The following is a 19069-nucleotide window of genomic DNA, read 5'->3' as shown; positions in this document are numbered from 1 at the left end:
GCCTGTCCCACAATTTAAGGCACACATTTGGCTTGCAACTTTCAGGGAACCATCTTAGTTTTGCATTTTCCAAAGCTTTTAGCTACCTGAAAACACCATCCTCTTTTTATGTTTGCACAAACCTTAAACTTGCAATACACTTCTCTCCAAGAAGGCACTGAACACATTTATTTGTTTTATTTAAATTTCTTACCCGCTTGATGCAAAACAATCCAAAAGGCAAAGTAAATGTCAAAGTGCAGAAGAGAGTTAAAATAACATAAAATTACAATTAAGGTGCAAGCTCTGCAGATCAGGCAAAATTATGCATGTTACATGACATGCACATAAAGCTGCATACAAACTTTAATATTAAAAAAAAATCAAAAGTAAGGCAAAAAGTGAATATAGTGGAGTTCAAATCTCAAAGCTGACAGAAATCACAACTGTTTCATCCCTTTCTTTCCTAATTCTGGGTAGACACTTTAACATGAATAAAGTATTATGAAAATACTTATTGCCTTTCCTTTATTTCAGGAGAAATAAAATAATACTTTAAGCATGGCTGAAGATTTGGGGAGGGTTATAGGGGAGGAATCACATTGTTGGGTTAAGCAAGGTACATTTCTGGATAGTCTTAAAAATTCTTATCAAGGACTTGCTCCAAATTTTGGTTATATAGCAGGGATGTCTGCAAGGTGTGGTTAAAAAAAATCAAAATGGTGGCCAGATGGTATTGCAAATACATGAAGTGGATTTGTGACTGTGGCCACCATGCTTATTCTTTTAACCACATGCTGCAGACACCACTGTATTCTAGATCAGTGTTTCTCAATCTTGGCCATTTGAAGAGGTGTGGACTTCAACTCCCAGAATTCCTCAGCCAGCATGATCACATGGCTGGCTGGGGAATTCTGGGAGTTGAAGTCCACACCTCTTCAAGTGGCCAAGGTTGAGAACCATTATTCTAAATAATGTTAACACCCTTATCTCCCAGATGATATGATAGATATGGCATCAGACTGCACCAAGGAGGCCGCTGATATGAAAAGGCAAAGCATTGGTTGTTTTCATATTGTGCCATGTAACGTCCACCTGTGCTTCTTAAACCTGAAGGGTGACAATAGTGGCGATCAATATGGAGAGTAGGCCAATATGGAGATAGATTTGTTGACGGGAATCAACAGAGTCGGGTATCAACAATTGCTGCTCCTGCAAATGGACAATCACTTCCTTTTGGCGATTACTATAAGAAAGACAAAAACAGAAAGTCAGTCAAGCAAGTCTATGGAGAAGAGTTTGGGCTGTGTAAATGAAAGGATACATGGAATCCTTGTATGGGGGAAAGGGGTCAAAAAAGTTTAAGACTGCAGCCATACAATTGAAACTCCACAGTGTGTGGAAAAGGGGAGAGGGACTTCTTTGGCATCGCCCACAGATGCTCCTGAAAAGCTAACCTGATTTATAGAATAGTCCTCCTCACCTTTATTATTTTGTTGATCCGGATATTGATCAGGTAAATATTTGTAAAGTATCCAAAGCTGCTCTGGGTAGTGAAATGCGTGGTATATAAATTTAATTAATAAATAATTTAATAATAAATATATGTGAGGGCCATTTTTTCAGTTCAGTAGTTACAGTATATGCATTAAATGAAATGAATTAGTTAATAAATTTATTTGTTTGCCACACATCTCACCTTAATTGCAGAATATAACTCAGATAGTACAATGCTGATTAAATCTTAAGTTGGATCTTTACATTCAAAACAGAGTCCTACCCCACCCCAATCGTCATATTATCCATAAATTATAGGTAGACTTATGATCACAATGGAGCCTAAAATTTCTACTTGCTAATCAAGACAGTTGTTAACAATTTGAGAGAAGAGAAGAACTTTATTGTCATTGTACAAGTACAACGAAACTATAGATGCACCCCAGCAACTGTTCGCAATACAATAAAACCAGAGCACTTAAAAATGAAGAAAAATAGAGTACCCACGTCTCCATTTGCAAATTAGAGAGTACAATATCTACAAATATACACAAAATATACATCCAACACTGTGACGCTTTGCCGAGTATAATACACAAGAGATGGATTGTACTGTAATATGTTATTATACATCTGAATGAAGTATTGAGATTTCACATCTTTTCACATCTTAATAAGGTAGTGACTTTGTGTTTATTTGCGGTTCAGATGGCTCAGGGAAAGAAACTGTTAGTCTAGTGGTGTGAGATTTTATTGACCTAAAGCGCTGTCCACATGGCAGGTCAAAAAGATAATTGCCAAGGTGTGAGGGGTCTTCTATGATGGCTTTGATTCTGCTTTGGCAGCGGGACCTGACTAAGTCTTCCAGGGAGGGCAGAGGGCAACCAATGATCTTTTGAGCTGTGTTTATCACCCTCTGTACAGTTTTCCTGTCCTCAGCTGTGGAGCCTGCATACCACACACCCAGACAGTATGTCAGAGTGCTCTCCACAGAGGCTTTATAGAAAGCCAGCAACAGCTTCTTATCCAGATTGTTTTTCCTGAGAACTCGCAGGAAGTGAAGCCGCTGTGAGCCTTCTTCACTATGGCCTTGGTGTTAGGGGACCAGGAGATATCAGCTGAATTATGGATGCCAAGGAATCTGATCGTAGGGACAGTTTCCACTTGTTCTCCGTTGATGATGAGTGGGATGTGGTCCTGTCCATGTTTCCTGAAGTCCATAATCAGTTATTTGGTTTTATGGACATTCAATGATACATTGTTCTGTGAACACCAGGCAGACAGGTTCTCTACTTCTGCCCTATATGCCATCTCATCCTCTCCGGAGATGAGACCAATCACAGTCGTGTCATCCGCAAACTTTATGATGGTTGTTGCGTGGCTTGGTGAGCGGTCAAAGGTGTACAAGGCATATAGCAGGGGGCTCAAGACACAATCCTGGGGGGAACCAGTACTGAGTGTAATAGTAGGAGAAAGGTGGGGGCCAAGTCTAAGAGGCTGTGGTCTGTCTGTCAAAAAGATATTAATTCAGGAGCACGTGGGGGTGGGGACCTGCAGATTATACAGTTTGTTACTAGTATATCTGGGATGATAGTGTTAAACGCAGAGCTGTAGTCCACAAAGAGCATCCTCACATAGCTCTGTTCTCCAGATGACTTAGCGCTCTATGAAGTGTGATGGCCACAGCATCCTCGGTAGATCAGTTTGCTCTATAAGCAAACTGATGTTGATCAAAGGAAAGAGGGAGGCAGTCTCTGATGTCAAACTAGTCGCTCAAAAACCTTCATAATGGAGCTTGTTAACGCTATTGGCCTGTAGTCATTGAGTGTGTTTATATTTGTTTTTTGGGGAACGGGGATGATGGTTGCAGCCTTCAGGCATTGTGGGATGATGGCATGTGTTAAAGATAGATTGAACAGCTTTAAGCATTTCTGCAACTGGTCAGCACACACGCTTTAACTACTGCACCAGGAATGCCATCAGGCCCTGCAGCTTTCCTGGGATATACTGCTCTCATGTTTTTCTTACCTCATGCACCTAAACAGAGAGATGCAGCGTCGTGGTCCTCGTGAGGCAGTATGTCCAGGCTCTTGGTGGTCTCAAAGCGTGTGAAAAAGCTGTTTAGATCCTCTGCCAGAGCGCTACTGCTCTCGCTGTTTGTTGGGCCCTGGCCTTTATAGTTGGTCAGGGACTGTATCCCCCTCCACATTTGCTATGGGTCACTGTCAGTAAAGTGGCCCTTGACCTTCCTCCTATACATCTCCTTAGCATGTTTGATGCCCCTTCTCAGCTCAGCTCTGGCAGTGCTGTACTGTGAGGTGCCACCAGCTCTAAAAGCCAGGTCACGGGTCCTGATCAGAGTCTGGACTTCACTGATCATCCAGGGTTTCCTGTTTGGGAAGGTCCGTATACGTTTATCCACAGTGACATTTTCTACACAGGTCTTCATGTAGAAAAGCACAGTCTCTGTGTATAACTCAAAGTCCTGTTGTTTGAAGAGGCTCCAATCTGTGTCCAATCCTGAAGCTGGGAGAGGGCGTTTTCAGGCAAGCATCTAATAGTTTGACTGCTAGGTTTTGTTCTCTTCCTAAGGGGAGTGTAGGCTGGCAGTAAAAGCAGGGTGAAGTGGTCTGATTGTCCTAAGGGGGGAAGAGCTTTTGCTCTATAAGCATGCTTAATATTTGAGTACACATGACCAAGTGTGTTTTTTCCCCTGGTTGGACACTTTACATGTTGGTGAAGTTTGGGGAGCAGTTTTTAAGCATGCTCTGTTGAAATCCCCAGCAATGATGGGAACGCCCTTCAGGATGAACTCTCTGTTGCATGGAAATTATGTCTTGAAGGTGACTGAGCGCCACCTTGTGTAGTGGGTTAAAAAGCACCAGTCGAGAAACTAGGAGGCTGTGAGTTTTGCCCCATTTTGTGACCTATTTTGCTGCAGTCGTGAAGTTAGTAACACAGTTGTTAAATTAATCTGACTTCCCATATTGACTTCGCTTGTCAGAAGTTCACAAAAGGTGATCATATGACCTTAAGACCACGGGACACTGAAACAGTCCTAAATATGAGTCAGTTGCCAAGTGTCCAAATTTTGATCATGTGACTATGGGGATGTTGCAACAGTCGTAAGTATGAAAACTGGTCACTTTGTTCAGGGCCATTGTAACTCCAAAGAGTCACTAAGTGAATGGTTGTAAGTTGAGGACTATCTGTAGATGCAAAATTTACTTACATTAAATCCTGAAGCTTCTGAGTCCAACTTTTCAAGAGTGCAAGTTCATCTGCCAGACAGAGGGAGAAAAAAGCTACTATAAAGAGCTACTATATACTATTATAGTTACTGTAATAAGAGCTACTGTAAAAAAAGAAGAGCTACCATAACCTACTAAGCAATTTAAAAAAAATAAATTTCAACAAAAGATAAAATATAAAGAAACAAAAAAGGGAATTAAAGAAAGAAAATATCAGAAAAACAACAAAATTAGGAGTTGAGAAGAGGGAAAAAAGGACAGGAAATAAAAAAATAACTTCCAACTTTCTTCAGGACAGATTCAAACATAACACAGTATTTTTATTATGAAGTTCTATTGATTTCCTATTAATTAATGCATAATTAGATTCAAATATAAAACAGTATTTCTATAATCTTAGTTCTAATCGCCAAGTCTCCAAATCAGACCAGTCCAGAGTTGTCTCATATAAATTTAATAAACAAATAAAAGTTTCATTTCTTAAGGTTTCAAGCAAAAAGTCCAAAAATGGTTTCCAGGCAGAAACTAAGCTAGATAAGAAGCCCCAAATCAATTGACCACATATCGATTTTTTTCCCGCTACCACCTCAGAAAAGATTCAATCAAATCTGTCTGCCCCTCCCCATCTTCTAATCCTTGTTTTAGCAATTGCATGCATCATCCTGAAAAAGAGGCATTCTGTGGGAAGAATGGAAATGTCTGTTTGCACGGCACACCTACTATCCTGCATTTTAATTGAGCAAGTGATATCAATATTTCAATTAAAAAGATTTCCCCCATTATCTTGAGCATCTTGTTAGCATATCCTTAAACAATTGACCAATTTAAATTTGCAGTCTTACAAAATGGAATCTAGTGTAATCACAATGTTTCAGTCCAAACATCTGGACCATAAGGAACAGGACAGCATTCAGAAGCTGAAATCAATTTTTTTTCTCATAGTACAAAATGTAGAATACCAGAGTTGAAAGGGACCTTGGAGATCTTCGAGTCCAACCCCGATTAGGCAGGAAACCCTACACCACTTCAGACAAATGGTTATCCAACCTCTTTTTAAAAACTTCCAGTGTTGGAGCATTCACAACTTCTGGAGGCAACTTGTTCCACTGATTAATTGTTCTGTCAGGAAATTTCTCCTTAGTTCTTCTCTCCTTGATTAGTTTTTACCCATTGCTTCTTGTCCTGCCCTCAGGAGCTTTGGAGAATAGCTTGACTCCCTCTTCTTTGTGGCAACCCCTGAGATATTGGAACACTACTATCATGCCTTCTCTAGTCCTTTTCATTAGACTAAACATACCCAGTTCTAGTCCAACTTCCTACTCAGGCAGGAGAGCCTATAATATAGACAATCAGCTGGCTGGTGGGAGGCATGCACACATGTGTAGTGGATCTGTTCTGGTCGACAGCTCGCATGCTGGCAGAAATGGCTCTGCGTGCCATTTCCAACACACGTGTCATAGGTTCGCCATCACGGCCCTATATCATTCCAGACAAATGGCTGTCCAATCTCTTCTTAAAAACCTCCATTCTTATCAACAGAGAGTTTTTTCTTCTTATAAAAAAGAAGATGATGCAGAAACTTTTTGGAATTCTCTCCAATAGCTCTGTTCTGGGTCATGTGACCAGAGAGAGAGAGAGATTTAAGACTGGAATAGTACACAGGATATCTCCAACTTCTCAACCTTAAGACTTGCGGACTTTAACTCCCAGAATTCCTCAGTCAACCATGCTTGTCAACTTGACAAGTTTGGAGACTCCTAAGCTACCATTCCCTTCTACTTTCATAGCGATGTATTGGGGCATCTCACCCCCTCAAAAGCCCCTGGCTGGATCCAGACCTATTTTCTAACACAAACTTTCTTCTGCCAGTTTCTTCCTACTTTCCAAATTTGGTTCAGTATTACTCAGTTTGACAGAGCAATCATATTGATGGGCAAAGACCTTGATCACCTGTACAACCAGTTCTCTTAGCAACCATTTGAAGTTATGACTGACCCCAAAAAAGAAACTTATGACCCAGATTCATAGTTCTGACATCACCATCTTCACCGCGCTGTTTTGTGATCATACTTGAATACTTGGCAACCAGCTCACATTGATGGCCATTTGCAGCACCCTGCAGTTATCTGACTGTAATTTAAGATTTATTATTATTATTTGGCTGGAAACTGGTTTACTCCGAATTTGCAGTAAAAAAAAAACCCACCTATTGAGGACAAAGGATTTGCTTAATGACTGTGGCATTTGATTAATGCTGGTGGCATTCTTTTAATGACCTCTGAAAAAAATGTGGTAAAATCAGGTAGGTCTAATGACCACCTGCTTAATGACAAGCAAAACTTACAACTGTAATTCAGGGCACAGTTACAGTCGTAAGTCAAGGACTCCCTATTTGTAATTTCATTCCACCATTGCATTGAGTTGGGAAGTATGAAAACAACCCCACCCCCCCAGCTCTTCTCACCTTCTAGAACTTTATTTTCTAATTCTTTCAGACGCAAGCGATTGTTTAGCTCAGTCACCTGGGAGGTCAGGTTGGATGCATTTGCTTCTAGCGTTCTCTGTAGCAGAGAGAGGAGGGAAAAAGAAATAAAAACACACAATCAGAGACCAGCCCGCCTCTTACAAGCAAACTTCAAAGATGATCTACCAAGGAGGATGTTTTCTACATCTGTGTTGAGTGCAACCATGAATCACAGAGATTTTGACCCCATTCTATATGCCACTTTAGTGGCCCTTATGCCCAGGTCAGGGCTGGGTTCTATACAAAAACTGAAAAGAATTTTATTGAACTTCACAGTCTATTACAAACAAAAGCAAAAGCCAGCACTCCAAGATCAACATCAGTATATATACACTGCTCACAAAAATAAAGGGAACACAAAAATAAGACAACCTAGATCTGAATGAATGAAATATTCTTATTAAATACGTTGTTCATTACATAGTTGAATGTGCTGACAACAAAATCACACAGAAATTATCAATGGAAATCAAATTTAGCAACCCATGGAGGTCTGGATTTGGAGTTACACTCAAAATTAAAGTGGAAAAAAGCACTACAGGCTGATCCAACTTTGATGTAATGTCCTTAAAACAAGTCAAAATGAGGCTCAGTAGTATGTGTGGCCTCCACGTGGCTGTATGACCTCCCTACAATGCCTGGACATGCTCCTGATGAGGTGGCGGATGGTCTCCTGAGGGATCTCCTTCCACACCTGGACTAAAAAATCCCCCAACTCCTGGACAGTCTGTGGTGCAACATGGCGTTGGTGGATGGAGCGAGACATGATGTCCCAGGTGTGCTCAATTGGATTCAGGTCTGGGGAACGGGTGAGCCAGTCCATAGCATCAATGCCTTCATCTTGCAGGAACTGCTGACACACTCCAGCCACATGAGGTCTAGCATTGTCTTGCATTAGGAGGAACCCAGGGCCAACCGCACCAGCATATGGTCTCACAAGAGGTCTGAGGATCTCATCTCAGTACCTAATGGCAGTCAGGCTACCTCTGGCGAGCACATGGAGGGCTGTGCGGACCCCTAAAGAAATGCCACCCTACACCATTACTGACCCACTGCCAAACCGATCATGCTGGGGGATGTTGCAGGCAGCAGAATGTTCTCCACAGCATCTCCAGACCCTGTCACGTCTGTCACACGTGCTCAGTGTGAACCTGCTTTCATCTGTGAAGAGCACAGGGCACCAGTGGCGAATTTGCCAATCTTGGTGTTCTCTGGCAAATGACAAACGTCCTGCATGGTGTTGGGCTATAAGCACAACCCCCACCGTGGACATCGGGCCCTCATACCACCCTCATGGAGTCTGTTTCTGACTGTTTGAGCAGCCACAGGCACATTTGTGGCCCACTGGAGGTCATTTTGCAGGGCTCTGGCAGTGCTCCTCCTGTCCCTCCTTGCACAAAGGTGGAGGTAGCGGTCCTGATGCTGGGTTGTTGCCCTCCTACGGCCTCCTCCAGGTCTCCTGATGTACTGGCCTGTCTCCTGGTAGCGCCTCCATGCTCTGGACACTACGCTGACACAGGAAACCTTCTTGCCACAGCTCACATTGATGTGCTATCCTGGATTAGCTGCACTACCTGAGCCACTTGTTGTGTAGACTCCGTCTCATGCTACCACTAGAATGACAGCACCGCCAGCATTCAAAAGTGACCAAACCATCAGCCAGAAAGCATAGGAACTGAGAAGTGGTCTGTGGTCACCACCTGCAGAACCACTCCTTTATTGGGGATGTCTTGCTAACTGCCTATGCTTTCCACCTGTTGTCTATTCCATTTGCACAACAGCATGTGAAATTGATTGTCAGTGTTGCTACCTAAGTGGACAGTTTGATTTCACAGAAGTGTGATTGACTTGGAGTTACATTGTGTTGTTTAAGTGTTCCCTTTATTTTTTTGAGCAGTGTATTTTTAAAACCAGCTGGATGATTTTGGACCAATCAGTCTAAACTTGAAATTTGGCACGTATGTTTGTCTTGGCTTCTAGGTGCTCACTCTAAGAAAGGATTTTTCCAAATGACCATCAGAACATTAGTATTTCCTATATTATTATTAATGCACTCTGATGCTAAGGAGTTTTACTCCCCTTCCCCACCTGAAAAGAAATCTGTTCCAAATGCAAAACACAAGCAGAGGAGTTTCAGTTTTAGTTTCACAGCAGCAACCAGCTTTAGTACAGAACAGTTGAGTTAAGCCATGCCCAGCTTCCTTGCTGTTTCCTTGTTCACACAGCAAATACTTTCAGTTTCCAAACAGCCCTCCTCTCTCTCACACGCTGACAGGACACTAACCAGATGAATACCGATGGATGCTGGTAGGCAGAAGGAAAATCCCCCCCTTATTTTCCTCCCCCAAAAGCCCAACCACATAGTTTCATAGTGAAGCACAGGGATCGAGCTAGTTATATATAAAAGGATGATGTAAAATATAGTAATGAAGCAAGAAGAGTCCCTAAAACAGTTTTGTTGTGTGCTTTTTATAATCTAAGCTGCTCCCCATATTTGCCTCTGGCTTTTCCCAATGTTTTCTCTTCTTCCTTTCCAACAAAGCCTGAAGATACATACCCACTTGCCTATACAAAGATTTATCTGGGTTCTGAGGTTTCCTTTAATAGAATACCAACAGATTCCACCCCCACCCCCAATTTTCTTCATTCTTTAGGTTGGGGGAGGGGGATAAGCCATTGACATCCCTGCCCCTTTTTTCCAAATTACCCACTAGGCAACACAGCCTTTACCTGAGCTACTGAATGAGACCGTTGTTCCAGGAATACTGGGGTTTTGTTACACCAGATGTAGACATCATTTTAAAATGTTATTCTGCATGCTTGGGAAGCGTCCAAAATAAGCATGGCGCCCCCCCTTCAATGTGAGTTCCTTTTATACATTTCTTGTAAAGCACATCTCCTCTCAGGGTGGGTTTTGTAGGGAAACAAAATTAAAAGAAAACAGTCATAAATTATTAGGTCTCTGATCACAGTAAAGTTAGAAGTTTTACTGTCTCTCAGCAAAATAGGAACCTGCAATTAGCTTGTTCTCAGTTTATCTCCTTCCTACCAAAATTGTCAGTTTCTAACTCTAAGAAACCAGGTTTGGCTAGTGATTAATACAACCAGAAGACAGAGTTCTAATCCTGCCTTAAACATAAAACCCAGCTGGGTAATTTTGGGCCAATCATCAGAAGACTATGAGTTCTGGTCCCGCCTTAACTATGAAAGCCAATTGGGTGACCTTGGCCCAGTCATTCTCTTAGCCCAACTATCCCACAGAGTTGCTGAAAAGGGGAGAATGGGAGAAAGAGGAGAGTATTTTTGCCAACTTGAATTGAATTTTCAATTTTGAATTGAAAAATAAAGATGGGATATAAATATCCTGGTTCAGTGAAAGGCAAAACCATCATGATTGTCTCTACATCTTCACAATCCAGCTACACATGGACCTGTAAGTTTCCTATTTCCTCCCCAGGTGTTGGTACTCCTGACTCTTATCCAGGGCTCTCTGTAGAACCAATGGAAACTACACAGTTACACTGTTTTAACTTACCTCCCTTTTCCACTCTTCGCAAGATGAAACATTTCTATTTCATTTTTCCTCATAGAAACTACATATTCCATTATCCACCACCACTTTGTACTGCTAAATGGCAAGGCCCTCTTCTGCCTCTGTCTCCCCATCCCACCCCCCAATTGGCTTAGCTGAGTTAGTCAAATCAAAGCCGGGGAAACAGTGTTCCTGAAATATAAGCAAACTATTATCATCAAGATAACAAAAGTCACAGTTTTTCTGTTTTGTCTTAATGCCCTAATCCCTGTCCAAATTTCAACGATTTTGGTTAAGATTTTTTAAAAGTTTTGAATTGTTTGGATTTAGAGGTTTGGATGTTGGTTTTAGGGATTTGATAGAGGCAAAGTACACGAAAACTCAGTTTTAAAGAATTTTGCAGGATTATAAGATCATAGGAAGAAAAGTTGTGGACTTTGCTCTTGGTTTTGTGTCTATGAAAATGTCTTCGAAGATAATTGGAGTTTGGGATTTCAAAGTTCAATGGTATTGCAAGCAATAGCTAACATCCTCTCAGTGATTCCCAATACTTCCTAATACTTTATTGTGGTTGGAAGGAACACCTGTCATTCATTCCTCTGCCCACCCCCAACTCTGGAGTTTTACTGGGAAATAGAAACTAAAGGAAGCCATTCCTGGAGATGCTGTTCTGCCTCCCTCTGGTGTTTGATGCATAAAAACGATCCAGTTCAAGTAGAGAATCAGGATTCAGCATGTTTATTGTCCAAACCGACCACTGTAGCCATGTAGCAACTGTAGGCAACAGTGTCAGGGTTTCCACAATTTCCAGTTTTTAAAATGTTTGGGAAACATTCCCAGTGGCAAAATAATTCGTGCTTAGATGGCACCTGATCAAAGATGCATTTCAGTTGCTTCCCATCTCATTTAAAAAGCTAACAAGCAAGGAAAGCCGCATTCTAACTTTCCCACAAAAGTCCTTATCATCAACCGAAAAACTAGATTGCTTTGCATGCTTTGACGAGAGTAAGAGCCCCCCCCCAACCCCCAGTAACCTTAACAAGGTTTACTTCTGAGTAACCGAGTAAAGAAAAACACTTTTAAAACCGAGAGACCAAACTTTCCGACCTTGAGGATAAGTGGTGACAGCTGTATTCATTCAGACGCGCAAGGTAATTAGCTGGGCTTATCATGACCTCAGGAGGAGTTTTGGAAAAAGAAACTGAATCCTGGCTTATGGTACAAAGAATAGACATAATGGGAGTGCAATTCGCTTTCTTAAATCCGATGTTCCTTTTGGGCTGCAGACGCCCGGGATCCGCTCCCTTCCCCGACTGCCACCCGGTTCAATAGCAATCCGCTCCTACCGTGTGGTTTTGACAAGATTCCCAGCGCTTCGCGGTCATTTGGATGGTTTGGTTCGCTCTCTGCAAGGGGGACAACTCGCCTCCATCCGGCCAATCCTCCCCTTCTTGTTGAAATGCCAAGTGAGCTAGTCCGGCCGCTAAAATGAGGATGATCGCAAACTCGGCTGTGGAAAAAGCGGCCCACGCCTTCCAATTATCCCAGCGGAATCCGGGCTGGACTCCTTCCTCCTTGGCCATGGCTGGTGGGGGTGGCCGATCCCCGGCGGGTGCCCCTTCGCCAACCGCGGGACTGGAACGGAACCCTTCGGTCAAGAGGGGGGGAAAAAAACCAGATTAAAAAGCACTAGGGTTTGTTTGTTTTTTGAGGGGGTGGGGAGGTCATCCAAACAGCAGACCTTGAGGCTTGGGCTCAAAAGGGCACCGTGAGGCTATTCCGCCTTTCCATCCCGGTTGGGTTTTATTTGTGTCTTCTGAGAGGCAAGAGAGATAAGGCAGGTTACACCTTGACCCCAGGAACCCTCCCTCCCCCCCTCTGCAATATTGGCAGGTTTGGTAGAATTACGACCAAAAAAAGCCCCAAGCACGGTCAATTGAAAATCCAGCTTTAGGGGTGGCAAGCGGCGACAGGACCCGCCCCACCCACCCCCAAAACAGCTCTCAGCCTCTGAGATGGTCCGCAAAGAGCAGGAGAAGGGCGGCTCGTGGGCGCAAAAGGCTTCCCGGGGCGCGCCTGTAGAAGTGGACCTTGCTTGCCCTTCTCTTCCCAGAACCCCGGATTTACGCGCCCCCAGAACCTTCTCCTCCTCCTCGGCGGAGACACACAAAAAGCCCAACCAAGCGCAGCGGAGAGGAGCTCCTGCCAATTTAAGCGCCCGCAGCTGCAACCACTCCTGGCTCTCCCGCCCACCAGCTACCTGAGCCTGAGCTCGGAGAGATTGAGATGGATTGGAGCCGGCCGCAATCGCTTCTGGGAAATGAAGTTCTGCCGGAGCTTTGGTCAGGGGTCCGCCTCCCGCGTCCCTTCCTCGCCTCCTATTGGTCTGTGCGGGTGTACTCCGGTTGTCAAGCCGGCTTGCCTTTCAAGCGGCTGAGATCTGGCTAGGGGGGGGACTTTCGGAAGTTTTTCCTTCGTTATCCAGAACCGCTTCTCGGGAAGTCGCTGTTGTGATTGGGTAATGGGCTGGGTGTCGTTCCCTAAAGGGGAAAAAAAAAACACTTTCTAGACGGGGTCTCCAACCTTAGCAACTTTAAGCCTGGAGGACTTTAACTCCCAGAATTCCCCATCCAGCTGTTCCCCTGTTCTAGACAATTTGGGATAATTTATCCAGGTGAGGGAAACGCTGGACTAAACTGTAGTCCTTGGCTTATTCCAGAACGGTGGGGTTTATGAACCGGCAGTATGCTAAATTCATACTGTACAACTAAAGATAGTAAGATGAGGTTGTGTATTTTGTGAGTCTGGGAATACACAGCGAAAGGAAAGCCTTTTCCCTTTCTAATGTGAATTACAATATAATAAGTTGTAATTTTCCTTAATATAGACCAGCATAAAGCTTATGAATGACATATTTTACAATTTATATAAGGTGTATTCTTTGTTCAAGCTACCTAGAGTTAGTGTTTTAAAGCCACGCTGCTGAATATCTGAAGCACTGCCATGTTTGCCCCATAGCAAACTTGGCTGGCTGGGGAATTTTTATTTATTGATTTGATTTGATTTGACTTGTCAATTGCTTACAAGATAATAGATATACTGTAGGTAAAAACTGAAGTCCACAAGTCTTAAAGTTGCCAAGGTTGGACACACCCCTGCTTTAGGGCCCTCTCTGAGCAGTTTACAGCGTCAGCCTATTGCCCCCAACAATCTGGGTCCTCATTTTACCCACTTCGCAAGGATGGAAGTCTGAGTCAACCTGAGTACTGTAGAAAATTAGCACCCCCCCATCTCCTAGAAGAATGAAATATTCTAGGAAATATTAAAAAGGCAGAATATTATATTTCCCCAATGAGAAAAAGAGAAACATGTTTTAAAGACAAAGCAGCTTCCTGCAGCTCCCTGCCCCCCCCCACCTTCAGCTCTATGGTGATGGGATTACGATATGGCCCTCAGGAAATGATAGGATTACCCATCTCACCACACGGCACCTGGGAAGGCTGCATCTGCCAGCACTCAGGTGAAGCCATGTGATCCAGACAAAGCCTACAAAGTTAGCTAAGACCCCCACCCCACCCCTGGGAGTCTGACAGCCAATGGGGTACATTTCTTACACAGGAACAGGAAACACTAAGGTGGGGCCCAATAGACGGTATAAAACCAAGGGATTCTCAGCATCTCTTCCCTTTTTCACCCAGGAGTTTCAAGGCATGTGGTCCTGTCCACCATTAAACCTTCCTTCCAAGCAATTTCCATGAATCCAGGGTCTTTTTCCCCACTTGGAACTGAACCCAGAAGGATATTTCTTCCAACAGTACCGAGTCAGTTCTGCATTTTAACCACTGCACCACCACGGTCCAAAGCATGAACTCTGCCAGGCAATGACACGCACAGCTTCTGGCTTTGAGATATGTACCAGGTACTGCATTGTACAGATAAACAAGAAACGTGATAAGGGAATACCAAAGAAATGAAGGGGCTGAGGGCTTAGCAAGTTTTGATGACAGCAAAGGCTGAACTTATTTTAAACATTTAGGTGTGATAGATTATAGGCGGACTGTTAGCATGTGACTGACCTGGGCCTATCAACTGCACCTGAGAAGGTGGACAAGCGGCCAGAGATAGGTTAGGAATGTATAAAATATGCTAACATCTGTAACCGGTGTGGTCTCACTTGCTTTCATGCTTGGAGATCCATCAGTTTTTGCAGAAGTTCTAATAAAGCACTTTGTTATTTCCAACAATTCAAGTGTGAGCTTCATTTCTTACATTAACCATTTCCCATGGTTTATATTTCCCCTCAAATTCTTTCTCCTACATTTCTTTCTTGCAGACCGAGTTCAAGCATAGTGACAAAACTATGGCTTACTGTACAAAACACAATTGGATTCACACAGCGGAAGACACCATAATGGATGGGATGCAGTCCATTAAATGGCTCATGTGATTATTTCTGTGATATTAATTTATTTCATTCTTTTTTTACTTTTTATTGTTTTATATTCTGTAAGCTACCTCGAGTCTCCATGGGCAAATAGGTGGCGATATAAATTCAATAAATAAATAAAATAAATAATGATTCACAATTCACAACAGCAAGAGTTTACTCTATATTACATAGGCTGGTGTGATATTTCAATTGGTACAAATCTAAGCAGCCTCCACCCAATTGTGCACCTTTTAAAATATTTTAAAGTCTTACTAAGAATATAAAATAACACATAATAATTAAAAGAAAAAGTGCAGAAAAGGGGTAAAAAGGCATAGAATGAACAACTCCCAATTTACTTTGCAGCAAATACAAAATTACAATATTACTGTATCTCTTACTCTATGATTCCAGAAAAGGCTATTTTTTCTATTACCCATTTTTCTCTAATCCTGAAAACCACAAATCTTAAGTGCGTTTTTTCTACTTTGTGAAAAAAGTCTAGAGAGGTATCCAGTCAGCCATAAATATAGATACTCTTTTTTTTTCTAAAATGCAATAATGTATCTCAAATTTCATTCTAATGACATAGCACTTAGACTTATATAACATAGCAAATAGCAATAGCACTTAGACTTATAGAACACTTTGCAGACCTTTACAGCCCACTCTAAGTGGTTTCCAGAGTCAGCCTATTGCCCCCAACAAGCTGGGTCCTCCTTTTATCCACCTCGGAAGGATGGAAGGCTGAGTCAACTTGGAGCCTGGTGAGATTTGAACTGCCACATTGCAGGCAGCCAGCAGTCAGGCAGAAGTAGCCTGCAGTACTGTATTCTAACCACTGTGCCACCATGGCTCATAACATACAGTACAAACTCTCTCAAAATGATCATTAACAGCATTACACCCATTCCATGCCATACTTTACCTCCAGCATGTACATCCCTTATTTTCATGGCCTAAATATTCTTCAAAAGGTTTTAACAATTTCCTAAATGTCAGGAGTAAAGATGCTATTCTTGGATCCAGGGTTAGGAAGTTCTCATGGCAGGGAGGCTAATGTTGAAAATGCCTGCTGCAGTGTCCCTCCTTGTCCTATTTTCTGGAGACAGAGCACATGCTCTGCAGATCTGTCTAGGGCCACCAGATATCGACATGGCTCATTGGAAAAGAGGACAAATGGGGTTTGTATTTACATTCACTGGAGAAGAAAGGATTACAATAGAGTAAACAAGCACACCATAGGGAACACGCTGGAGAACAAAACCTGCTAGCAGGACCTGTTGGCCTAGGGCAAGACTGTCAAACTTCTGGCCCGTGGGCTGGATGTGTCACACACTGGCCATGCCCACACCTGGTTTAGCATCACATGATGCCGCCGTGACGATGTGAATTTGACACCCCTGGCCTAAGGTGTTGGAGTGGGTTGGGAGGTAAAGGCTTCAGTGTGCAATTAATTTCAATTTCAGGTGGTGCTTATTAACTTAATGTCAGCCTTCAAGATTTTCTTCCTTTGCTTTGCATCTTTCTGCTGTCATAAGTAAGTGGGGGAGGAGAGGGGACATGGTTATGGGAGCGAGCTGGAGGTGTTACAAAACAGAACTGGATAAGTTGTGGCGGGGGGAAGGTTCTTGCTTAGGCTTCTATCCTATGGTATGTGCAGCCGCAACTCTTTATCAAAATATGTCAGGGTCAACGGACAGAGGCCTCATCACCACCTGGAGATGCCCACATGATGCTGTACACAACTTTTAATTGGATGAGCCAATTGAACTATTGGGGGTGGGAACGTTGCCATCATTTTGTATATGTGATTTATGCGCTCATTTTCTCAGATTCAGAGTTCTTTTGTTGCTACCCCTTGACTTCCAGTAAAAGATATCTTTTCTCTAATTAATGGAGTCTAAGTATTTCTTTCTTGGATTTTGAATGGAGCACCATCTGACACTTACCCTGGGAAAAGATGCTCAGTTGGATATTAAAACGGGGTTTCTCAACCTGGATTCCAAGGTACCCTAGGTTTCTGTGAGATGTCGCCACGAGTTCCTTGGGAGATCTTGATTTATTTTAAAAAAAGCAGAGACCAAACAAAAACCCTCCAACTCTGGGTTTCCCCATTGGAGTGTGCAAGAATGTGCATACATGGGGAGTGGGGGCAGGGGCCGTTCACATGCAGGCAGGAAGGTAAGCAAAATCCAGGCTGAGGTGTGAGGAGTTACTGGAGCTGAGCTGAAGAGTGAGGGAGGAGGAGGGAAGGAGAGAGAGGAACAACAGTTGGTAAGGCAGCGCATGCAAGGGAGAGACACCAATGCCACCCGAGCCTCCAAACCTGCCTGCCAGCTTTGCATGCCAGCCTTTCTGCTGGTGCAGTGGCCTGGAAGGCTCCATCTCAGGGCAGGTGCAAGAGAACTGGGGCTGGGCTGGCCCAGCCCAGGTAGCCACCCACAGAGTCTGGGAGTAGAGAAAAGGAGGCAGAGGCAAGGAAAAACGTTTCTTTATCTTTAGTTTAAGAATGCTGTTAATGCATATTTACAGGCCTCCCATGCAATGAACATGAAAATTTGGTAACTTCTGGCTTATATTTGAGCCTGGATATGCAGAGAGATTCCCCAAATCTTGAAAGGGTTCTTCTAGGCTCAAAAGATTGAGAACGGCTGTTCTTAAATGCCAGACTCTATTCAATTTTAAGGCTAGGACTACCGGACGGAGGATATGAAGAGAAAAAGGAGGACCTGTCCTCTTTTCAGTTGGTAACCATCAGTGGTGGGATTCAAAAAATTTTTACTTCCTGTTCTGTGGGTGTGACTTGGTGGGCGTGGCAGGGGAAGGAGACTTGTAAAATCTCCAGTCAGAGGTGGTATTTGCCGGTTTTCCAAACCAGTGGTCGCCAACCAGTGGGCTGGGGACCACTGGTGGTCCATGAGAAAATTTTGGTGGTCCGCAGAGAAATGTCATCCCCAAAGCAATTAATCCAGGCTGTGTGGGAACACAAGGCTGCACCACCCACATGGCCCTCAGGAACACAAGGCTTGTGTCGCTTGCATTGCAAACAACATGAGGTTGTGAGGGGAGGCAGGAAAGGGCAGGGGGGGGAATTTGCCCCCCTTGCCCCACGTGCCTGGCATGGCCACCGGGCTGCTTTCTGATTCTTTCTTCTTCTGCTTTTGGCTGTATGCAAGGAAAGCAGCAAAAGTTTTTCTTTCTCTCCCCCAACCTCCACCAGAAACGAGTCTTTGGGACCCTGCAAGGCCTCCTGCTCCAAGAGGCTGTGCCATTCTGATGGAGTTTGAGGGAGAGAAAGACTTCTGCTGCTTCTGCTGCTTTCCTTACATGAAGCCAAAAGTCTCTCTCCCAACCCTCCCTAAGAACAGAAGTGGAGATGGTATCCTGCAATCCCAAATAAAGAATGATCGATTGGTAGGAAAACGGGGTGGGGAATTTTCCTGCAGCCTTTTGGGGGGATTTTCCCAGGGTCTCTGGTCCGTGGGATTTAAAATTATGAGTTTGGTGGTCCCTGAGGTCCAAAAGGTTGGTGACCCCTGTTCCAAACTACTCAAAATTTCCGCTACCGGTTGTCCAGAACTGGTCAGAACCCGCTGGATACCACTTCTGGTAACCATATAGATCTGCCTTGAAGCTGGAGCAGCAATTGACCAATAGCCAAGTTCCATAAGGCAGGGAGGCTATAAAAATGATAATCTTTCCATCTTAAAAAGTACATTGTTTTAAATGTTGCTAATTGTTTCGGGCTTAGTACTTTTTTACTGGATTCTGGGCTCCCTTGATTGGATTGTTTTGTAATTATTTCTTGCTGATTTTATTTCTTTCTTTCATCCTTACATATTGGAAAAGGCAAA

General features: G+C 43.3%; 1 protein-coding gene and 1 long non-coding RNA gene across 2 annotated transcripts; one reads left to right on the top strand and one right to left on the bottom strand.

The window, feature by feature from the left end:
* Positions 1–162: 162 nt before the first annotated feature.
* Positions 163–13028, bottom strand: LOC148128411 (uncharacterized). The gene is made up of 6 exons (XM_087922826.1): positions 12773–13028; positions 12525–12599; positions 12130–12431; positions 7192–7288; positions 4709–4757; positions 163–1225 (listed from the first exon to the last, which is right to left on the bottom strand). The coding sequence occupies exons 3-6, from the start codon at positions 12364–12366 to the stop codon at positions 1084–1086; spliced, it is 525 nt and encodes a 174-aa protein (XP_087778952.1). The 5' UTR covers positions 12367–12431; positions 12525–12599; positions 12773–13028; the 3' UTR covers positions 163–1083.
* A 1367-nt stretch (positions 13029–14395) lies between these two features.
* Positions 14396–15233, top strand: LOC148128410 (uncharacterized). Its single transcript, XR_015741556.1, has 2 exons — positions 14396–14702; positions 15117–15233. It is a non-coding gene; the product is annotated as an uncharacterized LOC148128410 (long non-coding RNA).
* The last annotated feature ends 3836 nt before the right edge of the window (positions 15234–19069 follow it).

Source organism: Pseudonaja textilis, chromosome 1 (assembly GCF_049901715.1).
Source record: "Pseudonaja textilis isolate UNSWEBS1 chromosome 1, rPseTex1.2, whole genome shotgun sequence".
NCBI classification, from domain to species: Eukaryota; Metazoa; Chordata; class Lepidosauria; order Squamata; family Elapidae; genus Pseudonaja; species Pseudonaja textilis.
This window is presented reverse-complemented; position numbering and strand designations above follow the sequence as displayed.